General features: G+C 44.2%; 1 protein-coding gene across 2 annotated transcripts in view; it reads right to left on the bottom strand.

The window, feature by feature from the left end:
* The window catches only part of LOC128693290 (uncharacterized), a 74664-nt gene that overhangs the window by 31282 nt on the left and 20788 nt on the right, over positions 1 to 22594 (bottom strand). Inside the window, exon 2 of one of the 2 annotated variants that reach the window (XM_053782893.2) lies at positions 6752 to 6865. The exons of the other annotated variant lie outside the window; for it this stretch is intronic. Coding sequence (XP_053638868.2) covers positions 6752 to 6865 — 114 coding nt within the window. The remainder of the gene's footprint in view (positions 1 to 6751; positions 6866 to 22594) is intronic. 2 annotated transcript variants of the gene reach the window in all.

Below are 22594 nucleotides of genomic sequence, written 5' to 3' on the forward strand. Positions count from 1 at the left end.
TTGTTCAAGGAGACTGTTGCTGCTGGCAGTCGACAGCCCGCATTGCAATTATAGTCTGATCTGGCACCGGAAGAATCAGTTGACAACGTAAGATTCTGCCAGGGACTGCCACCACGGCAGAAGTTAGCGCTGATGTCTATAATATACCTGTGAAAGGTCTCGTGAGATGAAGATCCTCGAAACTGGTCACAACAATAACATAGTAATGATTGAAATTACAATACATTAAAGCGGTTTCTTTTTTTGTCAATGTGCTCAAGAACTGCAAGAAAACCCTCTCGCGGTACCTTGAGAGAGAACCAAGACAAGGGAGGTCAGCCCACAGCTGTTAAAAACAGAGATGGCAGTACAACAATAGCAAAGAAGTATAGACTGATAACATTGACCTCCCACACAACAAAGGATATATATCCATACCCCACAAAGATGGCAGTACAACAATAGCAAAGAAGTATAGACTGATAACATTGACGTCCCACACTATAAAAATCATTCGTGGCCCTAGACTATTTATCATCTTATCGAAAGATATCAGAAACGCCGATGGGATAAGTATAGAAGTCTTCAAAATGAAACTGGACAAGCATCTTCCCCAGGTGCCGGATCAACCAGGCTGTAATGGGGCAGCGGGCCTCTAACAACAACAGCCTGGTTCATCAGGCTGCCACCAGACAAGCCTGGCCCATGGACGGGCTCCAGAAGTAGACAGACTCTCGGAACTCATCAAAGGTATACAACAACTGCACAACTCTGGACAACATTATGTAAGAGCAGGTCACTCCTGTCCCTCGCAACTACTGGTTCATTATTTATATCAGGGTCTTGGATGCATGCCTTTGATATATACCTATGAAGAGTTTCGAGAGTTTCACTACTCTCGGAGCCCGGCCATGGGCCAGACTCGTCTGGTGCTTGCCTGGTCAACCAAGCTATTGCTGCTCGAGACCCGCTGCCTCACATATCCATCACAGCCTGGTTGATCTTGCACCTGATGAAAATACTTATCCAATTTCCTCTTGAAGGCTTCAACACTTGTTCCAGCCGTGTTTCTGATATCTTCTGGTAAGATGTTGAATAGTCTGGGACCCCGAATATTGATATAGTGTTCCCTTAGTATCCCCACCGCACCCATATCTCTCACTACAGTATGTTGTTGTGACAGTGTGCAGATTTGGGACCAGGCCCTCGAATACTTTCCAGGTGTATATTATCATGTATCTTTCTCTCCTCCTCTCCAATGAGTACATGTTCAAGACTTGAAGGCGTTCCCAGTAATTTAGGGGCTTTACTGGCTCAATGTGAGCCATAAACAATCTTTGTACTTGTTCCAGCTCTGATATTTCTCCTGCTTTGAATGGGGCCGTCAACAATGAGCAATATTCTAAATGAGGGAGCACTAGCGATTTGGCATTATTTCCCTTGTTTTGAAAGTTCTCAATACCCACCCAGTCATCTTCCTGGCTGTCGTGATGTTTGTTTTGTTATGGTCTTTAAAAGAAAGGTCAGCTGACATAATTATTCCCAAGTCTTTTAAGTGTTCCTTTCGTTCTGTTTGGTGACCCTCTTGAGTTTTGTAGACAGTGTTCCTTTTGAGTTCTTCACTCTTTCTATACCTAAGCAGCTGGAACTTACCTTGAACGTCATGTTGTTCTCCACTATTGTTGCCCACTGGAAAACCCTGTTTATGTCTTCCTGTAATTTTTCAGTGTACTCTACCGTAGTGACTTACTTTCTTATTTTAGTGTCATATGCAAAGGATGATACAAAAATGAGATGAGTGTTTTTATCTATGCTATGAGGATAAGAAACAGCAGAGGTGCCAGAACAGTGCCTACAGCAAACTGTAGTTCATGTACTGGACCGAGTGCAGCTAACAGTAACAGCCTGACTGATCAGGCTTTAATCCACCAGAAGGCTTGGTGTGGGACCAGGTCGCGGGGGCACTAACCCCCCCCCAAAAAAAAAACATAATTCAGGTATCCTTCAGGTATTAAAAGAAGGAATGCCGTAAGTAGACTTAGAGAGCTGTGTCAATCTCTGTGATCAACATGACGCAACATGTTACCCCACACACGTAAGAAATATTGTGAGATCAAAAAGTGGGACTGCTAGATGGCCAGGGTTACCACCTGCTAGACGGGTAGGGCTACCACCTGTAGAGAAACCTGCTATAGGGCTCCACCTGCTAGATGGGCAGGGCTACCACCTGCTAGATGGGCAGGGCTACTACCTGCTAGATGGCCAGGGTTACCACCTGCTAGACGGGTAGGGCTACCACCTGCTAGATGGACAGGGCTACCACCTGCTAGACGGGTAGGGCTACCACCTGCTAGATGGGCAGGGCTACCACCTGCTAGATGGGCAGGGCTACCACCTGCTAGACGGGTAGACCTACCACCTGCTAGATGGGCACCTGCTAGACGGGTAGGGCTACCACCTGCTAGATGGGCAGGGCTACCACCTGCTAGATGAACAGGGATACCACCTACTAAATGGGCAGGGATACCACCTGCTAGACGGGTAGGGCTACCACCTGCTAGATGGGCAGGGATACCACCTGCTAGATGGGCAAGGCTACCACCTGCTAGATGGGCAGGGCTACCACCTGCTAGATGCGCAGGGCTACCACCTGCTAGACGGGTAGGGCTACCACCTGCTAGATGGGCAGGGCTACCACCTGCTAGATGGGCAAGGCTACCACCTGCTAGACGGGTAGGGCTACCACCTGCTAGATGGGCAGGGATACCACCTGCTATATGGGCAGGGATACCACCTGCTAGATGGGCAGGGATACCACCTGCTAGATGGGCAGGGCTACCACCTGCTAGACGGGTAGGGCTACCACCTGCTAGATGGGCAGGGATACCACCTGCTATATGGGCAGGGATACCACCTGCTAGATGGGCAGGGATACCACCTGCTAGATGGGCAGGGCTACCACCTGCTAGATGGGCAAGGCTACCACCTGCTAGACGGGTAGGGCTACCACCTGCTAGATGGGCAGGGATACCACCTGCTAGACGGACAGGGCTACCACCACCTGCTAGACGGACAGGGCTACCACCTGCTAGACGAGAAGGGCTACCACCTGCTAGAAGGGCAAGGTTACCACCTGGTAGACGGGCAGGGCTACCACCTGGTAGACGGGCAGGGCTACCACCTGGTAGACGGGCAGGGCTACCACCTGGTTGACGGGCAGGGCTACCAACTAGAGCACAAAAGCCCCATCTAATAACTAACCTTTGTTTGGAGGAGACGCAAGTTGCACTGAAGGATACTAATAACTGCATTGTATTCTGTAAGCTATTAATGTGAACTAATGATTAACAATAAATTTTTATGAATTAGGATCAGAACACTGCAGTCGACTCCAAAATTTTTAACATGGACTCAAATTAAGTTCAAATATCCCAGTCGAATTTGAAGAAACCATTAATATCTATAGAATCAATCTCATGAAAGCCACACTGACATAAATTTGCAAAAAAAAAAAAAATATTAATGTGGGGCTCTGGTGGCCTGGTGGTTAACGCTCTCGCTTCACACGGTGAGGGCCTGGGTTCGATTCCCAGCCAGAGTAGAAACATTGGACGTGTTTCTTTCCACCTGTTGTCTATGTTCCCCATCAGTAAAATGGGTACCTGGGTGTTAGTCGACTGGTGTGGGTCGCATCCTGGGACACTGACCTAAGGAGGCCTGGTCACAGACCGGGCCGCTGGGGCGTTGACCCCCGGAACTCTCTCCAGATAAACTCTCCAGATAATGTGAATCATTTGTTAAATATCCTATGAAGAGCGTCAGGACACAGCCACTGGTAAAGCTCTACTCCACACAGGTGGCAGTAAAGCTCTGCTCCACACAGGTGGCAGTAAAGCTCTACTCCACACAGGTGGCAATAAAGCTCTACTCCACACAGGTGGCAGTAAAGCTCTACTCCACACAGGTGGCAGTAAAGCTCTACTCCACACAGGTGGCAGTAAAGCTCTACTCCACACAGGTGGCAGTAAAGCTCTACTCCACACAGGTGGCAGTAAAGCTCTACTCCACACAGGTGGCAGTAAAGCTCTACTCCACACAGGTGGCAGTAAAGCTCTACTCCACACAGGTGGCAATAAAGCTCTACTTCACACAGGTGGCAATAAAGCTCTGCTTCACACAGGTGGCAGTAAAGCTCTACTCCACACAGGTGGCAGTAAAGCTCTACTCCACACAGATGGCAATAAAGCTCTACTCCACACAGGTGGCAATAAAGCTCTACTCCACACAGGTGGCAGTAAAGCTCTACTCCACACAGGTGGCAGTAAAGCTCTACTCTACACAGGTGGCAGTAAAGCTCTACTCTACACAGGTGGGAATAAAGCTCTGCTCTACACAGGTGGCAGTAAAGCTCTACTCTACACAGGTGGCAGTAAAGTTCTACTCTACACAGGTGGCAGTAAAGCTCTTCTCCACACAGGTGGGAATAAAGCTCTGCTCCACACAGGTGGCAGTTAAGCTCTGCTCCACACAGGTGGCAGTAAAGCTCTACTCTACACAGGTGGCAGTAAAGCTCTACTCTACACAGGTGGCAGTAAAGTTCTACTCCACACAGGTGGCGGTAAAGCTCTGCTCCACACAGGTGGCAGTAAAGCTCTACTCAACACAGGTGGCAGTAAAGTTCTACTCTACACAGGTGGCAGTAAAGCTCTACTCTACACAGGTGGCAGTAAAGCTCTACTCTACACAGGTGGCAGTAAAGCTCTACTCTACACAGGTGGCAGTAAAGCTCTACTCTACACAGGTGGCAGTAAAGTTCTACTCTACACAGGTGGCAGTAAAGCTCTACTCCACACAGGTGGCAGTAAAGCTCTGCTCCACACAGGTGGCAGTAAAGCTCTACTCAACACAGGTGGCAGTAAAGTTCTACTCTACACAGGTGGCAGTAAAGCTCTACTCCACACAGGTGGCAGTAAAGCTCTGCTCTACACAGGTGGCAGTAAAGCTCTACTCAACACAGGTGGCAGTAAAGTTCTACTCTACACAGGTGGCAATAAAGCTCTACTCCACACAGGTGGCAGTAAAGCTCTACCCCACACAGGTGGCAGTAAAGCTCTACTCCACACAGGTGGCAGTAAAGCTCTACTTAGCCATGAATTCCCAATAATTGTTCATCCCAGGGCAAATTCTTTGACGCACTGGAAGACAATCCCAGTGCAGATGTGGATCAGACAGACTGTGTAAGAACACTCCGTTGTTGTGATTATGATGTAATAACACGCAAAATGAGGGAAAAGGGAATAGCCAGAGAATAATAATAATAATAAAATAAATTAAAGGCTATAATTATGAACAGCTGTGTTCCTCAAGGCACAGTACTCGCCCTGATTATTATCATTCTCACATCCGACGGAGACAAATCATAGCGCTATATCGTCCTTCGCAGACGATGCTTAAATTTGTATGTTATTCACTGTCATTACCTTTGTAATCTTTTGACTACCGCCCACAGGATGGGTATGGGGTGCATAATAAACATATTAAACTAATATTAAAACATTCACTGAGGCCTCAGCAAATCTCAAAGCTAATATAAGCCAGCTCTCTCAGAGGTTACAGTACACACTGTGATGTACATTGAGGATAAATTTCAGCTATTACCTACAGGGCTCTGGTGGCCTGGTGGTTAACGCTCTCGCTTCACACGGTGAGGGCCTGGGTTCGATTCCCAGCCAGAGTAGAAACATTGGACGTGTTTCTTTCCACCTGTTGTCTATGTTCCCCATCAGTAAAATGGGTACCTGGGTGTTAGTCGACTGGTGTGGGTCGCATCCTGGGACACTGACCTAAGGAGGCCTGGTCACAGACCGGGCCGCGGGGGCGTTGACCCCCGGAACTCTCTCCAGATAAACTCCAGGATACCTGTAGATACTGCTAGAGGTGAGAGTGTCCACAGCCCGAGCATGAAACAGAAGCTTATATAGATCGGAAAATGAATGCCAGGGACTTAGGAATTATATTTGAGAAAATCTAACATTCCAGAATCACCATAAAATTACTATGACAACCGTAAGCAAAATTATCTAATGAATAACTAGAACATTCAAAACAAGAGCTGCCATTGTAACGATGTTGCTCTTAAAGTTATTTGTTCTTTCTAGACCAAAACATTGTTGTACTCTAACATTCTCTAAAAGAAAGTCAAAAATAAGAGATCTTGAAAATATGCAGAGGTTCATTGCCCATATATATGCAGTTAAATGCCTATATTATTGGGAAGGCCTAATTTATTTTCAATTGTGCTTAGTAGCGTGAAGGGAAAACATATATATCATAATTTAAACTCTGAAAATTTTGGAGGGATTGATCCCAGATTTGCACTGCGAAATTGCTCACTATGAAAGCAAGTGATTTGGCAGACGAAGCGAAATACTTTCACTTATTGAGTTATCTCTTGCAGTGTAATAAACACACTGACATAACTCAGTAAGTGTAAAGGGACCAAGACTTTTCAACTCAATCCCTTCTCACATAAGCAGTATTAGAAGCAGCTTCGTGGCAACTGAGTAAGTTCCCCATGTTAGTTTCTGATCAACCGGCCTGTGGTGCCTAAGACGAACTACATGCAGCAAGCACCAGTAGCCTGGTTGATCAGGCCATCACAAAAGAGACCTGGTTTATGTCCTGGTAGTGACCTCTGGAATCTTCTGTAACCAGCAGGAAAATGCAAATCAGGATCCACATTGGATGAGATGAAGGCCTTAGGCCTACTTACCCCGACACAGTTTATGTTGTGGTGACAAGAGGCATCATCATCATCGTCATCATCATCATCATCATCATCATCATCATTACCATCATCCTGCTGCCGCAACATCACACTGACCAACTGAAACAAAAATTAAGTAATTTAAAAAAAAAATAGTTGGTGTTGTGTTTCACGTGTTCTACCACCTAGATGGTGTTGTGTTTCACTTGTTCTACCACCTAGATGGTGTTGTGTTTCACTTGTTCTACCACCTAGATGGTGTTGTTTCACTTGTTCTACCACCTAGATGGTGTTGTGTTTCACTTGTTCTACCACCTAGATGGTGTTGTGTTTCACTTGTTCTACCACCTAGATGGTGTTGTGTTTCACTTGTTCTACCACCTAGATGGTGTTGTGTTTCACTTGTTCTACCACCTAGATGGTGTTGTGTTTCACTTGTTCTACCACCTAGATGGTGTTGTGTTTCACTTGTTCTACCACCTAGATGGTGTTGTGTTTCACTTGTTCTACCACCTAGATGGTGTTGTTTCACTTGTTCTACCACCTAGATGGTGTTGTGTTTCACTTGTTCTACCACCTAGATGGTGTTGTGTTTCACTTGTTCTACCACCTAGATGGTGTTGTTTCACTTGTTCTACCACCTAGATGGTGTTGTGTTTCACTTGTTCTACCACCTAGATGGTGTTGTGTTTCACTTGTTCTACCACCTAGATGGTGTTGTGTTTCACTTGTTCTACCACCTAGATGGTGTTGTTTCACTTGTTCTACCACCTAGATGGTGTTGTGTTTCACTTGTTCTACCACCTAGATGGTGTTGTTTCACGTGTTCTACCACCTAGATGGTGTTGTGTTTCACTTGTTCTACCACCTAGATGGTGTTGTGTTTCACTTGTTCTACCACCTAGATGGTGTTGTTTCACTTGTTCTACCACCTAGATGGTGTTGTGTTTCACTTGTTCTACCACCTAGATGGTGTTGTGTTTCACTTGTTCTACCACCTAGATGGTGTTGTTTCACTTGTTCTACCACCTAGATGGTGTTGTGTTTCACTTGTTCTACCACCTAGATGGTGTTGTGTTTCACTTGTTCTACCACCTAGATGGTGTTGTGTTTCACTTGTTCTACCACCTAGATGGTGTTGTGTTTCACTTGTTCTACCACCTAGATGGTGTTGTGTTTCACGTGTTCTACCACCTAGATGGTGTTGTGTTTCACTTGTTCTACCACCTAGATGGTGTTGTGTTTCACTTGTTCTACCACCTAGATGGTGTTGTGTTTCACTTGTTCTACCACCTAGATGGTGTTGTTTCACTTGTTCTACCACCTAGATGGTGTTGTGTTTCACTTGTTCTACCACCTAGATGGTGTTGTGTTTCACGTGTTCTACCACCTAGATGGTGTTGTGTTTCACTTGTTCTACCACCTAGATGGTGTTGTGTTTCACTTGTTCTACCACCTAGATGGTGTTGTGTTTCACTTGTTCTACCACCTAGATGGTGTTGTTTCACTTGTTCTACCACCTAGATGGTGTTGTTTCACTTGTTCTACCACCTAGATGGTGTTGTGTTTCACTTGTTCAACCACCTAGATGGTGTTGTGTTTCACTTGTTCTACCACCTAGATGGTGTTGTGTTTCACTTGTTCAACCACCTAGATGGTGTTGTGTTTCACTTGTTCTACCACCTAGATGGTGTTGTTTCACTTGTTCTACCACCTAGATGGTGTTGTGTTTCACTTGTTCTACCACCTAGATGGTGTTGTTTCACTTGTTCTACCACCTAGATGGTGTTGTGTTTCACTTGTTCTACCACCTAGATGGTGTTGTTTCACTTGTTCTACCACCTAGATGGTGTTGTTTCACTTGTTCAACCACCTAGATGGTGTTGTGTTTCACTTGTTCAACCACCTAGATGGTGTTGTGTTTCACTTGTTCTACCACCTAGATGGTGTTGTGTTTCACTTGTTCTACCACCTAGATGGTGTTGTGTTTCACTTGTTCTACCACCTAGATGGTGTTGTGTTTCACTTGTTCTACCACCTAGATGGTGTTGTGTTTCACTTGTTCTACCACCTAGATGGTGTTGTTTCACTTGTTCAACCACCTAGATGGTGTTGTGTTTCACTTGTTCTACAACCTAGATGGTGTTGTTTCACTTGTTCTACCACCTAGATGGTGTTGTTTCACTTGTTCAACCACCTAGATGGTGTTGTGTTTCACTTGTTCTACCACCTAGATGGTGTTGTGTTTCACCTGTTCTACCACCTAGATGGTGTTGTGCTTCACTTGTTCTACCACCTAGATGGTGTTGTGTTTCACTTGTTCTACCACCTAGATGGTGTTGTGTTTCACCTGTTCTACCACCTAGATGGTGTTGTGTTTCACCTGTTCTACCACCTAGATGGTGTTGTGTTTCACTTGTTCAACCACCTAGATGGTGTTGTGTTTCACTTGTTCAACCACCTAGATGGTGTTGTGTTTCACTTGTTCTACCACCTAGATGGTGTTCTATTTCACTTGTTCTACCACCTAGATGGTGTTGTGTTTCACTTGTTCAACCACCTAGATGGTGTTGTGCTTCACTTGTTCAACCACCTAGATGGTGTTGTGCTTCACTTGTTCAACCACCTAGATGGTGTTGTGCTTCACTTGTTCAACCACCTAGATGGTGTTGTGTTTCACTTGTTCAACCACCTAGATGGTGTTGTGTTTCACTTGTTCTACCACCTAGATGGTGTTGTGTTTCACTTGTTCAACCACCTAGATGGTGTTGTGTTTCACTTGTTCAACCACCTAGATGGTGTTGTGTTTCACTTGTTCAACCACCTAGATGGTGTTGTGTTTCACTTGTTCTACCACCTAGATGGTGTTGTGTTTCACTTGTTTAACCACCTAGATGGTGTTGTGTTTCACTTGTTCAACCACCTAGATGGTGTTGTGTTTCACTTGTTCTACCACCTAGATGGTGTTGTGTTTCACTTGTTCTACCACCTAGATGGTGTTGTGTTTCACTTGTTCTACCACCTAGATGGTGTTGTGTTTCACTTGTTCTACCACCTAGATGGTGTTGTGTTTCACTTGTTCAACCACCTAGATGGTGTTGTGTTTCACTTGTTCTACCACCTAGATGGTGTTGTGTTTCACTTGTTCAACCACCTAGATGGTGTTGTGTTTCACTTGTTCTACCACCTAGATGGTGTTGTTTCACTTGTTCAACCACCTAGATGGTGTTGTGTTTCACTTGTTCTACCACTTAGATGGTGTTGTGTTTCACTTGTTCTACCACCTAGATGGTGTTGTGTTTCACTTGTTCTACCACCTAGATGGTGTTGTGTTTCACTTATTCAACCACCTAGATGGTGTTGTTTCACTTATTCAACCACCTAGATGGTGTTGTGTTTCACTTGTTCAACCACCTAGATGGTGTTGTGTTTCACTTGTTCTACCACCTAGATGGTATTGTGTTTCACTTGTTCTACCACCTAGATGGTGTTGTGTTTCACTTGTTCTACCACCTAGATGGTGTTGTGTTTCACTTGTTCAACCACCTAGATGGTGTTGTGTTTCACTTGTTCTACCACCTAGATGGTGTTGTGTTTCACTTGTTCTACCACCTAGATGGTGTTGTGTTTCACTTGTTCTACCACCTAGATGGTGTTGTGTTTCACTTGTTCTACCACCTAGATGGTGTTGTGTTTCACCTGTTCTACCACCTAGATGGTGTTGTTTCACTTGTTCAACCACTTAGTTGGTGTTGTGTTTCACTTGTTCTACCACTTAGATGGTGTTGTGTTTCACTTGTTCAACCACTTAGTTGGTGTTGTGTTTCACTTGTTCTACCACCTAGATGGGGTTGTGTTTCACTTGTTCTACCACCTAGATGGTGTTGTGTTTCACTTGTTCAACCACCTAGATGGTGTTGTTTCACTTGTTCTACCACCTAGATGGTGTTGTTTCACTTGTTCTACCACCTAGATGGTGTTGTGTTTCACCTGTTCTACCACCTAGATGGTGTTGTTTCACTTGTTCTACCACCTAGATGGTGTTGTTTCACTTGTTCTACCACCTAGATGGTGTTGTGTTTCACCTGTTCTACCACCTACCCAAAGTCTACCTGGAGGTTTTTCCGGGGATCAACGCACCCGCTGTCCGGTCCACGACTAGGCCTTCCGGTGGATCAGGGCCATATCAACCAGGTTGTTACTGCTGGCCGCACGCAGTCCAACGTACGAACCACAGCCCGGCTGATCCGGCACTGACTTTAGGTATGTGTCCAGCTCTCTCATGAAGGCAGCCAGGGATTTATTGGTAATTTCCCTTATGCTTGGTGGGAGGCTGTTGAACAGTCTTGGGTCTCGACACTTATGGTGCTTTCTCTTAGTGTAACAATGGCGCCCCTACTTTTAATCGGGGGTAATTTGCATCGCCTGCCCAGTCTTTTACTTTCGTAGGGAGTGATTTCTGTGTGCAGATTTGGGACCATTCCTTCCAAGATTTTCAATGTGTAGATTATGATACATCTCTCCCTCCTGCGTTCCAACGAGTACAAGTCAAGTGCTTCCAAGCGTTCCCAGTAGTTAAGGTGCTTGACAGAACTTATACGTGCAGTAAAGGATCTCTGTACATTCTCTAGATCTGCAGTTTCACCTGCTTTGAATGGAGATGTTAACGTACAGCAGTATTCCAACCTAGAGAGAACAAGTGATTTGAAAAGGATCATCATTGGCTTGGCATCTCTCGTTTTGAAAGTTCTCATTATCCATCCTATCATTTTCTTTGCACTTGTGATCGTGGCACTGTTGTGATCCTTGAAAGTGAGATCCTCAGACATTACTACACCCAAATCCCTTACGTTATGTTTCCGCTCTATTATATGGCCAGAATTTGTGGTATACTCTGTTCTAGTTATTATTTCCTCCAGTTTTCCATAACGGAGTAGCTGGAATTCGTCCTCATTCAACATCATAATGTTTTCCGTTGTCCACTAAAAAACTTTGTTTATATCTTCTTGGAGGTTATTAACCGCGTCCTCAGCAGATGACAGCCTCATGCAGATCCTAGTATCATCCGCAAAGGATGATACGGTGCTGTGGTGTATATCTCTGTTTATGTCTGATATGAAGATGAGGAATAAGATGGGGGCGAGTATTGTGCCTTGTGGAACAGAGCTCTTCACTATGGCAGCCTCCGATTTAACTCGGTTAACCACTACTCTTTGTGTTCGATTTGTTAGGAAGTTGAAGATCCATCTCCCCACTTTCCCAGTTATTCCTTTAGCACTTATTTTATGGGCTATTACGCCATGATCGCATTTGTCAAATGCTTTTGCAAAGTCTGTGTATATTACATCTGCATTCTGATTTTCTTCCGGTGCATCCAAGGCCATATTATAGTGATCCAGTAGTTGTGAGAGGCAGGAGCGACCTGCCCTAAACCCATGTTGCCCTGGATTGTGCAGTTTTTGGGAATCCAGGTGGTTTCCCAAAAAATGATGGTGTTGTTTTCCACTTGTTCTACCACCTAGTTGGTGTTGTGTTTCTCTTTTAAGATCAGCAAAATTATTTAAAAGAGGAATATATTAAAACTATTTCCAGGATGTACTAGAAATGTCAAATACTCATATTAAAAAATCTAAAGATTCAGTACATTAAATCCAGGAATCCAGGAGATTTTACCTTTCTTAATTACCTCAGCACTGAGCAAGCGCTTTGAAGAGTGGCACCACTGGCATTATTTCCCATTTTGAAAGTTTTTATTATCCACCCCATCGTTTTCCTAGTCGTCGAGATGCCTTACTGCTTTCTTTAATTGATCTGTCACTTGACCTTATCACATATTGATCTCTAATATGTTTCTTTCATTCTTTTTGTTGATCCTGCTGTACATTAACATCTCCATTCAAAGCAGATGAAATCGCAGATCTAGAGAGAGTACAGAGATCCTTTACTGCTCGTATAAGCTCTGTCAAACACTTTAACTACTGGGAACGCTTGGAAGCACTTGACTTGTACTCGTTGGAACGCAGGAGGGAGAGATATATCATAATCTACACTTGGAAAATCTTGGAAGGAATGGTCCCAAATCTGCACACAGAAATCACTCCCTACGAAAGTAAAACACTGGGCAGACGATGCAAAATGCCCCCAATAAAAAGTAGGGGCGCCATTGGTACACTAAGGGAAAACACCATAAGTGTCCGGGGCCCAAGACTGTTCAACAGCCTCCCATCAAGCATTAGGGGAATTGCCAATAAACCCCTGACTGCCTTCAAGAGAGAGCTGGACAGATACCTAAAGTCAGTGCCGGATCAGCCGGGCTGTGGCTCGTACGTTGGACTGCGTGCGGTGAGCAGTAACAGCCTAGTTGATCAGGCCCTGATCCATCGGGAGGGCTGGTCATAGACCGGGCCGCGGGGGCGTTGATCCCCGGAATAACCTCCAGGTAACCTCCAGGTATCCTCTTGCATTTTGCATACAATGACCCTTTCGTGCTTTTCATTCTCCCCCTCCCCTTGCTGCAAGTTTTTATGGTTGCATCTAAAAAGAGTGTATCCTGGGATCCACATTTCATTATAATGAAATGTGAATCCTATGGTTAAAATTGCTTGTTAGCTCTACTTTTCAATATACACCTACGTGTCACAACAGGTTCCAACAGACTTGCGGCAGTGTGTTTCTTACCACGCTCACAGTCTCACTGACCTTCATTATTGTTCCAGCAGTCATAGAAGGTGATTGTGCTATGCAAGTTTATATTTTGAGGTGAAAGGTAGGTGATTTTCGCAGACAAACACCAAGTACTGCTGCTTTCTATGAGAATGGGAGAGCCGTGCAAGAAGTTCCCATTACATCAGGAGAGACTGGCCACATCATTCATTAGAGCCTGAGATAAAAAATGTTTAACATCCACCTTTCATTGAACTAAACAAAATTTTTCTACCACCACTACACATACAACTGGAGCTCATGAAAAACTTTGTAAAAGCTATGGACAAATCCGGTCAGGGATTCAAGTATTTAACATCAAAATTCCTCTCACTGAGCGACGCTAAGATAAGAGAGGGAGTCTTCAATGGTCCTCAGATTCTATAGCTTCATAAAGATAGTGACTGAATCAGACCTTCATGGGGAGGAGAAAGCTGCTTGGGAGACATTCAAGTTAGTGGTGAAGAGATTTCTCGGAAACATATGGGAAGGCAACTATGAAGAATTGGTGGAAAACTTCATTAAGGCTTACAAGAACATGGGATGTAACATGTCACTTAAAATGCACTTTTTGGACTCACATTGAGACTTTTTTCCAGTGAACTGTGAAGCAGTTAGTGACGAACATGGTGAAAGGTTTCACCAAGATATTTCACCAATGGAAAAATTGTACCAGGGCAAATGGGGCACAAGAATGCTTGCAGACTATTGCTGGGCATTGGCAAGAGACGATTCTTCAGACCACTATAAGTGTCAAATAAAAAGGCAGAGAGTAGGTACGGATTAGAGTTTAAAACATACTGACACATAGTGTACGTTATAATATAATAATCAAATACGTATTACATGTCTTGTATCTTTAAACATATGGCCAATAAGCATTTTCAATGTGATATTTGGATTCAGAACATGAAAATACAGAAGAATTAACTAATCTCATTAAAGATGCATAGAATTTTCCAAAAATTGTTGACCAGTGAATTATCAACCTAATAACTGCTGCAGATGTCAGATTTAAGGGGAGCTTTCAGGAACCTAACAAGGAGGCACTCTTGACACTGTACACGGCATATAACTGGCTCTTTTTGGAGTACGCAGCGCCAATATAGAACCCGCATCTAATAAAACATGCAAAGAAAATAGAAAAAGTGCAAAGATATGAAACGATATTAGTCCCAGAACTGAGGAGAAGAGGCTGTGAGGAGAGACTAGATAAGCTCTACATAACGGCAATAGAGAACAGAAGAACAAGAGATGACCTGATTGCGGCATACAAAATACTGAGACCAAATGGCAAGGTGAACAGGAAGATCTGTTTGAGAGGCGGAGCTCAGGTACACGATCGCACAGCTGGAGGTCAAAAAGACAGATGTAGCACAGGGATGTTAAGATATACTTCTTTCTTTAAGTGGAATGACCTAGACAGAAAAGTGATAGAGGCAGGATCCTCGTGTCGTTTTAAGAACAGGAATGGCAGGACACAGGTATCCAGAAGTAGCGGCCAGCGGAGAGGCGGGGCCAGAAGCTGAGACTCGACTCCTGCAACCACAATTAAGTGAGTACTGTAATGGGAACAGTTAATATGCTGGCCTCCTGTCCCACTACTGATGAACATAGATGTTATTATGCACAAGAATAAAACCCTGTTCTAGAAAAATATTTAATTCGAAAGTATTAAATAAATCCCAGGCGATTAAAAAAAACGGGATCACTGTCAGATGACAAATCGGATGTAGTTTGTCGAAGAATTAGATTCCATTTAGTAAAGGTGTTGCTATTCACGTCTCATGTTAAGCATGTAACAGGATTAGAACATTAGGCTACATACTGATGGTTAGATCGTTTATATTGTGGAGGATACAATACAATATTAATGTTGTTTACGTGTGTATGTACGGTAGCCAACGAGGACCCGGGGATGCCTGGCTAAAACCCAGCTGATGGTGGGAGTTACCTTCCACGTTTGAATACAGAAAACTCGCTGCACTGGGGTTATAAGCAGCTTGGGTATTAAACTCTGACGGAGTTTAACGTTAGAAGCTTTTTAGAAGAAGAATGATTATAGATTAGCCGTTCCTAGTGTCGTTCCGTAATCACAATGGCTAACGAGTCATTCTAAACGCACCTTGATGCTCAATGGTAGCGCTGCTCAGTTCACAGTTGAAAGCTCCCAGGAGGGAAGAGACGTGTAGGCAACTCTCCTAACACTTACTGCCCTTGTTCACCTAGCAGATACACCCAGGACTTAGTCTGCTGTTGTGGGTGGTATTCATGGAGTCGACCTAAGGGCGCCAACTAAAATAATACAGGCTGCTTGGCTTTGGGTTATCCTGTGACATTAAGCATCCGAGGTTAATAATCCAAAGAAAGTCTGTTTTGCTGTTTTGTTGTTACTGTGGTTAATGTAATTTATGGCTGTTCTCTTCTTTTCGTTATTCTAATTATTATTGCTATTATTGCTCACAAAAGCGTAATAACGCGATTGTACTGATGCCCTGGCCTATGAGTTCAAGCCTCGCCTGCTCTGTGATTGATTATTATTATTATTATTATTATTATTATTATTATTATTATTATTATTATTATTTAGATCAGCAGCAGCCGAGAACAGCTGCTGCCGCACCAGCTTCTGATAGCCATTAATCCCGAGAACTATTTGTCTTACTAATGTCTGGGGATTTGTCTTATAGAGAAGGCCTTTGGCAGGGAAGGTGGACGGCAGTGTGGTGACGTGCACTTCCAGGGAAGAGGCTGACCACAGGGTTGAGACACAGTCACACAACTCTGAAACACTCTTCAAGGACGCTCTCTACTTCCCTGTTGTTTACCTGGATGTTACCTGCAGGTTATTCCGGGGATCAACGCCCCCGCGGCCCGGTCCATGACCAGGCCTCCCGATGGATCAGGGCCTGATCAACTAGACTGTTACTGCTGGCCTCACGCAGTCCAACGTACGAGCCACAGCCCGGCTGATCCGGCACTGACTTTTGGTATCTGTCCAGCTCTCTCTTGAAGGCAGCCAGGGGTTTATTGGCAATTCCCCTAATGCTTGATGGGAGGCTGTTGAACAGTCTTGGGTCCCGGACACTTATGGTGTTTTCCCTTTGTGTACCAATGGCGCCCCTACTTTTTATTGGGGGCATTTTGCATCGCCTGCCCAGTCTTTTACTTTCGTAGGGAGTGATTTCTGTGTGCAGATTTGGGACCATTCCTTCCAAGATTTTCCAAGTGTAGATTATGATATATCTCTCCCTCCTGCGTTCCAACGAGTACAAGTCAAGTGCTTCCAAGTGTTCCCAGTAGTTAAGGTGCTTGACAGAACTTATACGTGCAGTAAAGGATCTCTGTACACTCTCCAGATCTGCGATTTCACCTGCTTTGAATAGAGATGTTAATGTACAGCAGTATTCCAGCCTAGAGAGAACAAGTGATTTGAAAAGGATCATCATTGGCTTGGCATCTCTCGTTTTGAAAGTTCTCATTATCCATCCTATCATTTTCTTTGCACGTGCGATCGTGGCACTGTTGTGATCCTTGAAAGTGAGATCCTCAGACATTACTACTCCCAGATCCCTTACATTATTTTTCTGCTCTATTGTATGGCCAGAGTCTGTAGTATACTCTGTTCTAGTTATTATCTCCTCCAGTTTTCCATAACGGAGTAGTTGGAATTTGTCCTCATTGAACATCATATTGTTTACCGTTGCCCACTGGAAAACTTTGTTTATATCTTCTTGGAGGTTAACCTCGTCCTCAGCAGATGAGAGCCTCATGCAGATCCTAGTATCATCCGCAAAGGATGATACGGTGCTGTGATGTATATCTCTGTCTATGTCTGATATGAGGATAAGGAACAGAACTCTTCACTATGGCAGCCTCCGATTTAACTCTGTTGACCACTACTCTTTGTGTTCGATTTGTTAGGAAGTTGAAGATCCATCTCCCCAGTTTCCAAGTTATTCCTTTAGCACGTATTTTATGGCCTATTACGCCATGATCGCATTTGTCAAATGCTTTTGCAAAGTCTGTGTATATTACATCTGCATTCTGACTTTCTTCCAGTGCATCCAAGGCCATGTCATAGTGATCCAGTAGTTGTGAGAGGCAGGAGCGACCTGCCCTGAACCCATGTTGCCCTGGATTATTACGTTAACTGTCGGCGTCATGATGCTGCTGTGCTCACCTTGTAGCCCAGAGGTAGAGCAGCGATCAGTTTACGGCTGAAAAAAAAAACCAGTGGAAACAAATCACTTTGTCAGTCTTTTTGGGGGGTTATCCAGTTATCCTAAGTAATTTACACATGAAACTTATATATGATAATTTGTTTAACTGTAGTTATGTGTACTTGTACCTAGATAAACTTACTTAATACTTATTATCCTTGTTACCTAGCAGCAAATATATAATTAAAAATAAACAGACTTGCTCTTTGGTGGCCTGGTGGTTAACACTCTCGCTTCACACGGCGAGGGCCTGGGTTCGATTCCCAGCCAGAGTAGAAACATTGGGCGTGTTTCTTTCCACCTGTTGTCTATGTTCACCATCTGTAAAATGGGTACCTGGGTGTTAGTGGACTGGTGTGGGTCGCATCCTGGGACACTGACCTAATTTGCCCGACATGCCGAGCATAAAAAGCGGCTTTCTATATAGTAGTATGTCATTGATGTCAGCTATGGTCTGTATACCATTTACATGTACTTGTAGTAAATAAAGATATTATTATTATTATTATTATTATTATTATAAAAAATACGAAACTAAGAATGTGTAGACTGTTAAGCCACACTGCTGAGTTTCCTTTGATTATCCTGGGATATATATTCTCTGAGACTGTTACTAATCATCATCCTTATCATCATTACTTTTCTTATCTTCTCTTTCTTTTTCCTCTTCTTTCTGTTTCTATCTTTTCTTCTTTTTCCTTCTTTTTCTCCCTTTCTTCTTGAAAACAACGTTATAATTACAGCCGCGAGGAGAACGATAAGCTGAATAACTAGATTATTATTATTATTATAATCAAGGGGGAAGCGCTAAACTCGGAGGATTATACAGCGCCTGGGGGGGATGTGCAAGGCATTCAGGCTTAATTCGAGGAACTGGAGCACAGATCCAATTCCCTAAATCAAGAGCCCCTCAACAACATCAAGGAACCTTCCTTGATGGGTGAATAACTAGAACTCTCGAAATAAGAGACGATAGTCTTAATGTCAATTGTTGTAATTTAACTGGAATTCTGCTGTTATACGAACAGCCTCCTTCACTGCACATATAGATTCAGTCAAGCACCTGAATTACTAGGAACGCTTGAAATCCTTCCAGTTGTACTTCTGGGAACTCAGGCGAAACATTTATATCATAATTTACACTTGAAAAAATTCTGGAGAAATTGGCACCAAACCTGAAACAGGGGTTCGATGATTGCACCAAGAGACAGTTCAGTAAATGTAAGTGAACCAAAGTTCTTCAGCAACCTGAAGGATACCTGAAAGATGTTTCCAGGGGGTCAGCGCCCTTGTGGCCTGGCCCTTGACCAAGCCACCTGGAGGATCAAGATATTATCAATCAGACCTCCTTTCATACATGAGGGAATTACCAACAAACCTTTGAGTATCTTAAAGAGGAAAATGATATAGTCCACAAGTCAGTTCCTGATCAGCCAGGCTGTGGTGCACACGCCGGTCTACGTTGTGATGTAGTTCAGCTGGGCTTGTGAGGACTCTAGGGAGACCTAATTATATGGTCACCTTGCCTTGGCAAGTGACTAAGCAGCCACGCCTTTTCGGCTTAAGTCTCAGCTCCTTTGTTTGTCACTGGCGTCAGATCTCGGCGTCAGGTCGTACAAGTGGTGCACACCTCATTGTGGAGGGTGCTTGGACCACCATATAAGCCCAAGGAAGAGCATGATCAGGGGACTTCGAGAGGAGCTACTGCTGTGTGCAGAGCTCTGAGCAGGGAGAGTCAAGCAGAGCTGCAGTGTGGGGCAGAGCTCTGATCTGATGGGGCTCTCTGTTGAAGACATTGGGCAGAGTACTGGCTTGGAGCAGTACTCGTGCTGTATAGGTCTTGGGACCTGTGAGTTAGTTCCTGTGGTGAACTGTCCTCTGAACTACATTGTAAATTATATTCTGTTTCGTCAAGTTGACTGTATTCCCTGTCTCACTGCTTATATGTACCATCCCATTTATCTAAACCACAATAATGTTCTGTTCCCAAATATATTATTGTACAAGGACTTAATAATAAACTGTGTTTGAGTAGAATAGTAATAATATTCACTGTCCCCGTTATTTTCACTTTTATTTATCATTTTTTTTTACGTTCCATTACCCCTGCCCCCCTACATGACAACGTGTGGCAGGTACCAACAATCCGGTGAATCTAGCCAGCAACTGGGAAGCCTGAACTGGTACCAGGATGCATTTTCAATGTCCCTACCCCTCCCCAAAGCGTCTTCAGGTAACTTATTATGCCTTTATACTTTCGATATACCTCTGATGAGATCCGACAGTTTTTCTACCCCGAAAGCTCGGCCATGAGAAAGGCTCGTCTGGTGCTTACTTGGTCAACCAGGCTGTTGCTGCTGGTGGCCCGCTGCCCAACGAATCCATCACAGCTTGGTTGATTTGGCACCTGATGGAGATACTTTTATAGTTTCCTCTTGAAGACTTCTACACCTGTCCCAGCTGTGTTTCTGATATCTTCTGGTAAGATGCTAACTAGTCTGGGGTCAGAAACTTTGACACAGTGTTTCATTATTGTGTCCACTTCACCCCTGCTTTCCAATGGGTTTACTTTGCATTTCCTTTCCTCCCATATCTCTGATTTGGAAACAGACTCTCCAGTACTTTCCAGGCATATATTATTATCATCTCTCTCTCTCTCTCTCTCTCTCTCTCTCTCTCTCTCTCTCTCTCTCTCTCTCTCTCTCTCTCTCTCTCTCTCTCTCTCTCTCTCTCTCTCTCTCTCCCCTCCTTAAGACTATAAGGCGTTCCCAGTAATTTCAACAAATTATTGACTCTATGTGTACATTCCAGTGCTGATATTTCACCTGCCCTGAACGGGGCCGTCATCACTGAGCAACATTCCAAGTGTATCAAAAGTAATGTTGGGGAAGGAGTGTAGCACTGTAGGTGTATGTTGTATAGGCTATGAACAGTGTACAGGAAGGCACAATGCACAGTTGCACAACCCAGACAGCATGGGTTTACAGCAGGTCGTTCCTGTCGGTAATGAATATGATAATTGAATACAATACCGACAAGTTGATAAATAAGTCACATGTGCGACAGTTTGGTATTCCGAAACGTATCTCCGACACCGTAGGCTTCTTCACTCAGGGTACAGAGGAGGCAGCAGATGCAGTTGAGACGTAATCAGTCCATCACCCTTGAAGACGGAGTTTTGAGAAGGTCAGTCCCACAACCTGGAGAAGAGTTTTACTCCATAGTCTGGAACAGTGTGAAGTTGAAGCAACAAAGTTTCACATTGTTCCAGATCATGGAGCAGAACTCTTCTCCGGGCTGAGGGACTGACCACCTCAAAATTACGGCTTCAAGGGTGATGGACTGATTACATCTTCTTTACATCCCTACGGCTTCTGCTGCCTCCTCTGTGCTCGAGTGAAGAAACCTACTGTGTAGGAGAAACGTTGCGGGATACATGGTTATTAATCTTGAAACAGTAATTGTTAGATTGTTACTCACGCCTATATTCATCCTGGAAATGGTAGTGATAACCTCAGCATGAGCTGTGTTCTCAAATCCATCCTGTGGACCGTGGTGGCTAGTTTATTGTGCACCTCATATCCATCCTGTGGACGGACAATGGTTTCTATATCCAATGCACTCTATATCCATTATGTGAACGGTAGCACATTAGCCTATGAATCCACAAAGGCAACCGAACTAAGACTCAAAGGCTTAATAGGAAAATATTTGAATATTTACAAATTAATATTAAGTAAGAAAAGGAAAGCTGGCAGTTATTCAGGAAACTTCCGACTTTTCAACTCCTTTCCCAGGTCCTTTTCCAGAGCACAAGCCGGGCCACGCTATTCAAAGTCAGTGGAGCCTTTCTCATCGAATCGAAGGCCGTGAATGGCTTGAATAGATGACACTGACAGCACTGAGCCTTTTTTAGCAGGGATTAAAGGTGTCGGTGTAGGGAGACGAATGACCGTTTAACTACTGAGTAGCCGAGGCGGCTGGGAAACCTTTAAAATGATGATAATGATGATGATGATGATGATGATGATGATGATGATGATGATGATGATGAGTTAATAAAACTGTGTAACACTTGGGTATCTTTATTGTGGAAAGTCTCCACAATGTGATGGATATGTGGGGCAGCGGGCCTCCAGCAGAAACAGCCTGGTTGACCAAGCAAGCACCAGACGAGCCTGGCCCATGGCCGGGCTCAGAGAGTAGATAAACTCTCGAAACTCTTCAAAGGTATATCAAAGGTATATGTCTAACTCATCATCCTGTCTGTTCTCTGAGCTCATTTATCTACATGATGATGATGACGAAAGAAATATTATGAAGAACAATATTAATTTAGTTTATGACCAGCCACAGGTACGCTCTCCCAGGTACCTAGTTACTGCTATGTGAACACTGGTGGAAAAGTGAAGCTGAAAGGAGATTTGCTCATACGGTTCACCCTCGTCTGGGAATGGAGCCCGTGTCAACCTGTTTACCTGGAGTTTACCTGGAGAGAGAGTTCCGGGGGTCAGCGCCCCCCGCGGCCTGGTATGTGACCAGGCCTCATGGTGGAACAGGGTCTGATCAACCAGGCTGTTACTGCTGGCTGCACGTAATCCAATGTACGAGCCACAGCCCGGCTGGTCAGGCACCGACTTTAAGTGTTTAACCAGTGCCTGCTTGAAGACACCCAGGGGTCTATTGGTAATCCCCTTTATGTATGCTGGGAGGCAGTTGAACAGTCTTTGGCCCCTGACATTTATTGTGTTGTCTCTTAGCGTGCTAGTGACACCTCTGCTTTTCATTGGGGGGGATGTTGCATCGTCTGCCAAGACTTTTGCTTTCGTAGTGAGTGATTTTCGTGTGCAAGTTCGGTACTAGTCCCTCTAGGATTTTCCAGGTGTATATAATCATGTATCTTTCCCGCCTGCGTTCCAGGGAA

The sequence above is a fragment of the Cherax quadricarinatus genome, chromosome 90, assembly GCF_038502225.1.
Source record: "Cherax quadricarinatus isolate ZL_2023a chromosome 90, ASM3850222v1, whole genome shotgun sequence".
Taxonomy (NCBI): domain Eukaryota; kingdom Metazoa; phylum Arthropoda; class Malacostraca; order Decapoda; family Parastacidae; genus Cherax; species Cherax quadricarinatus.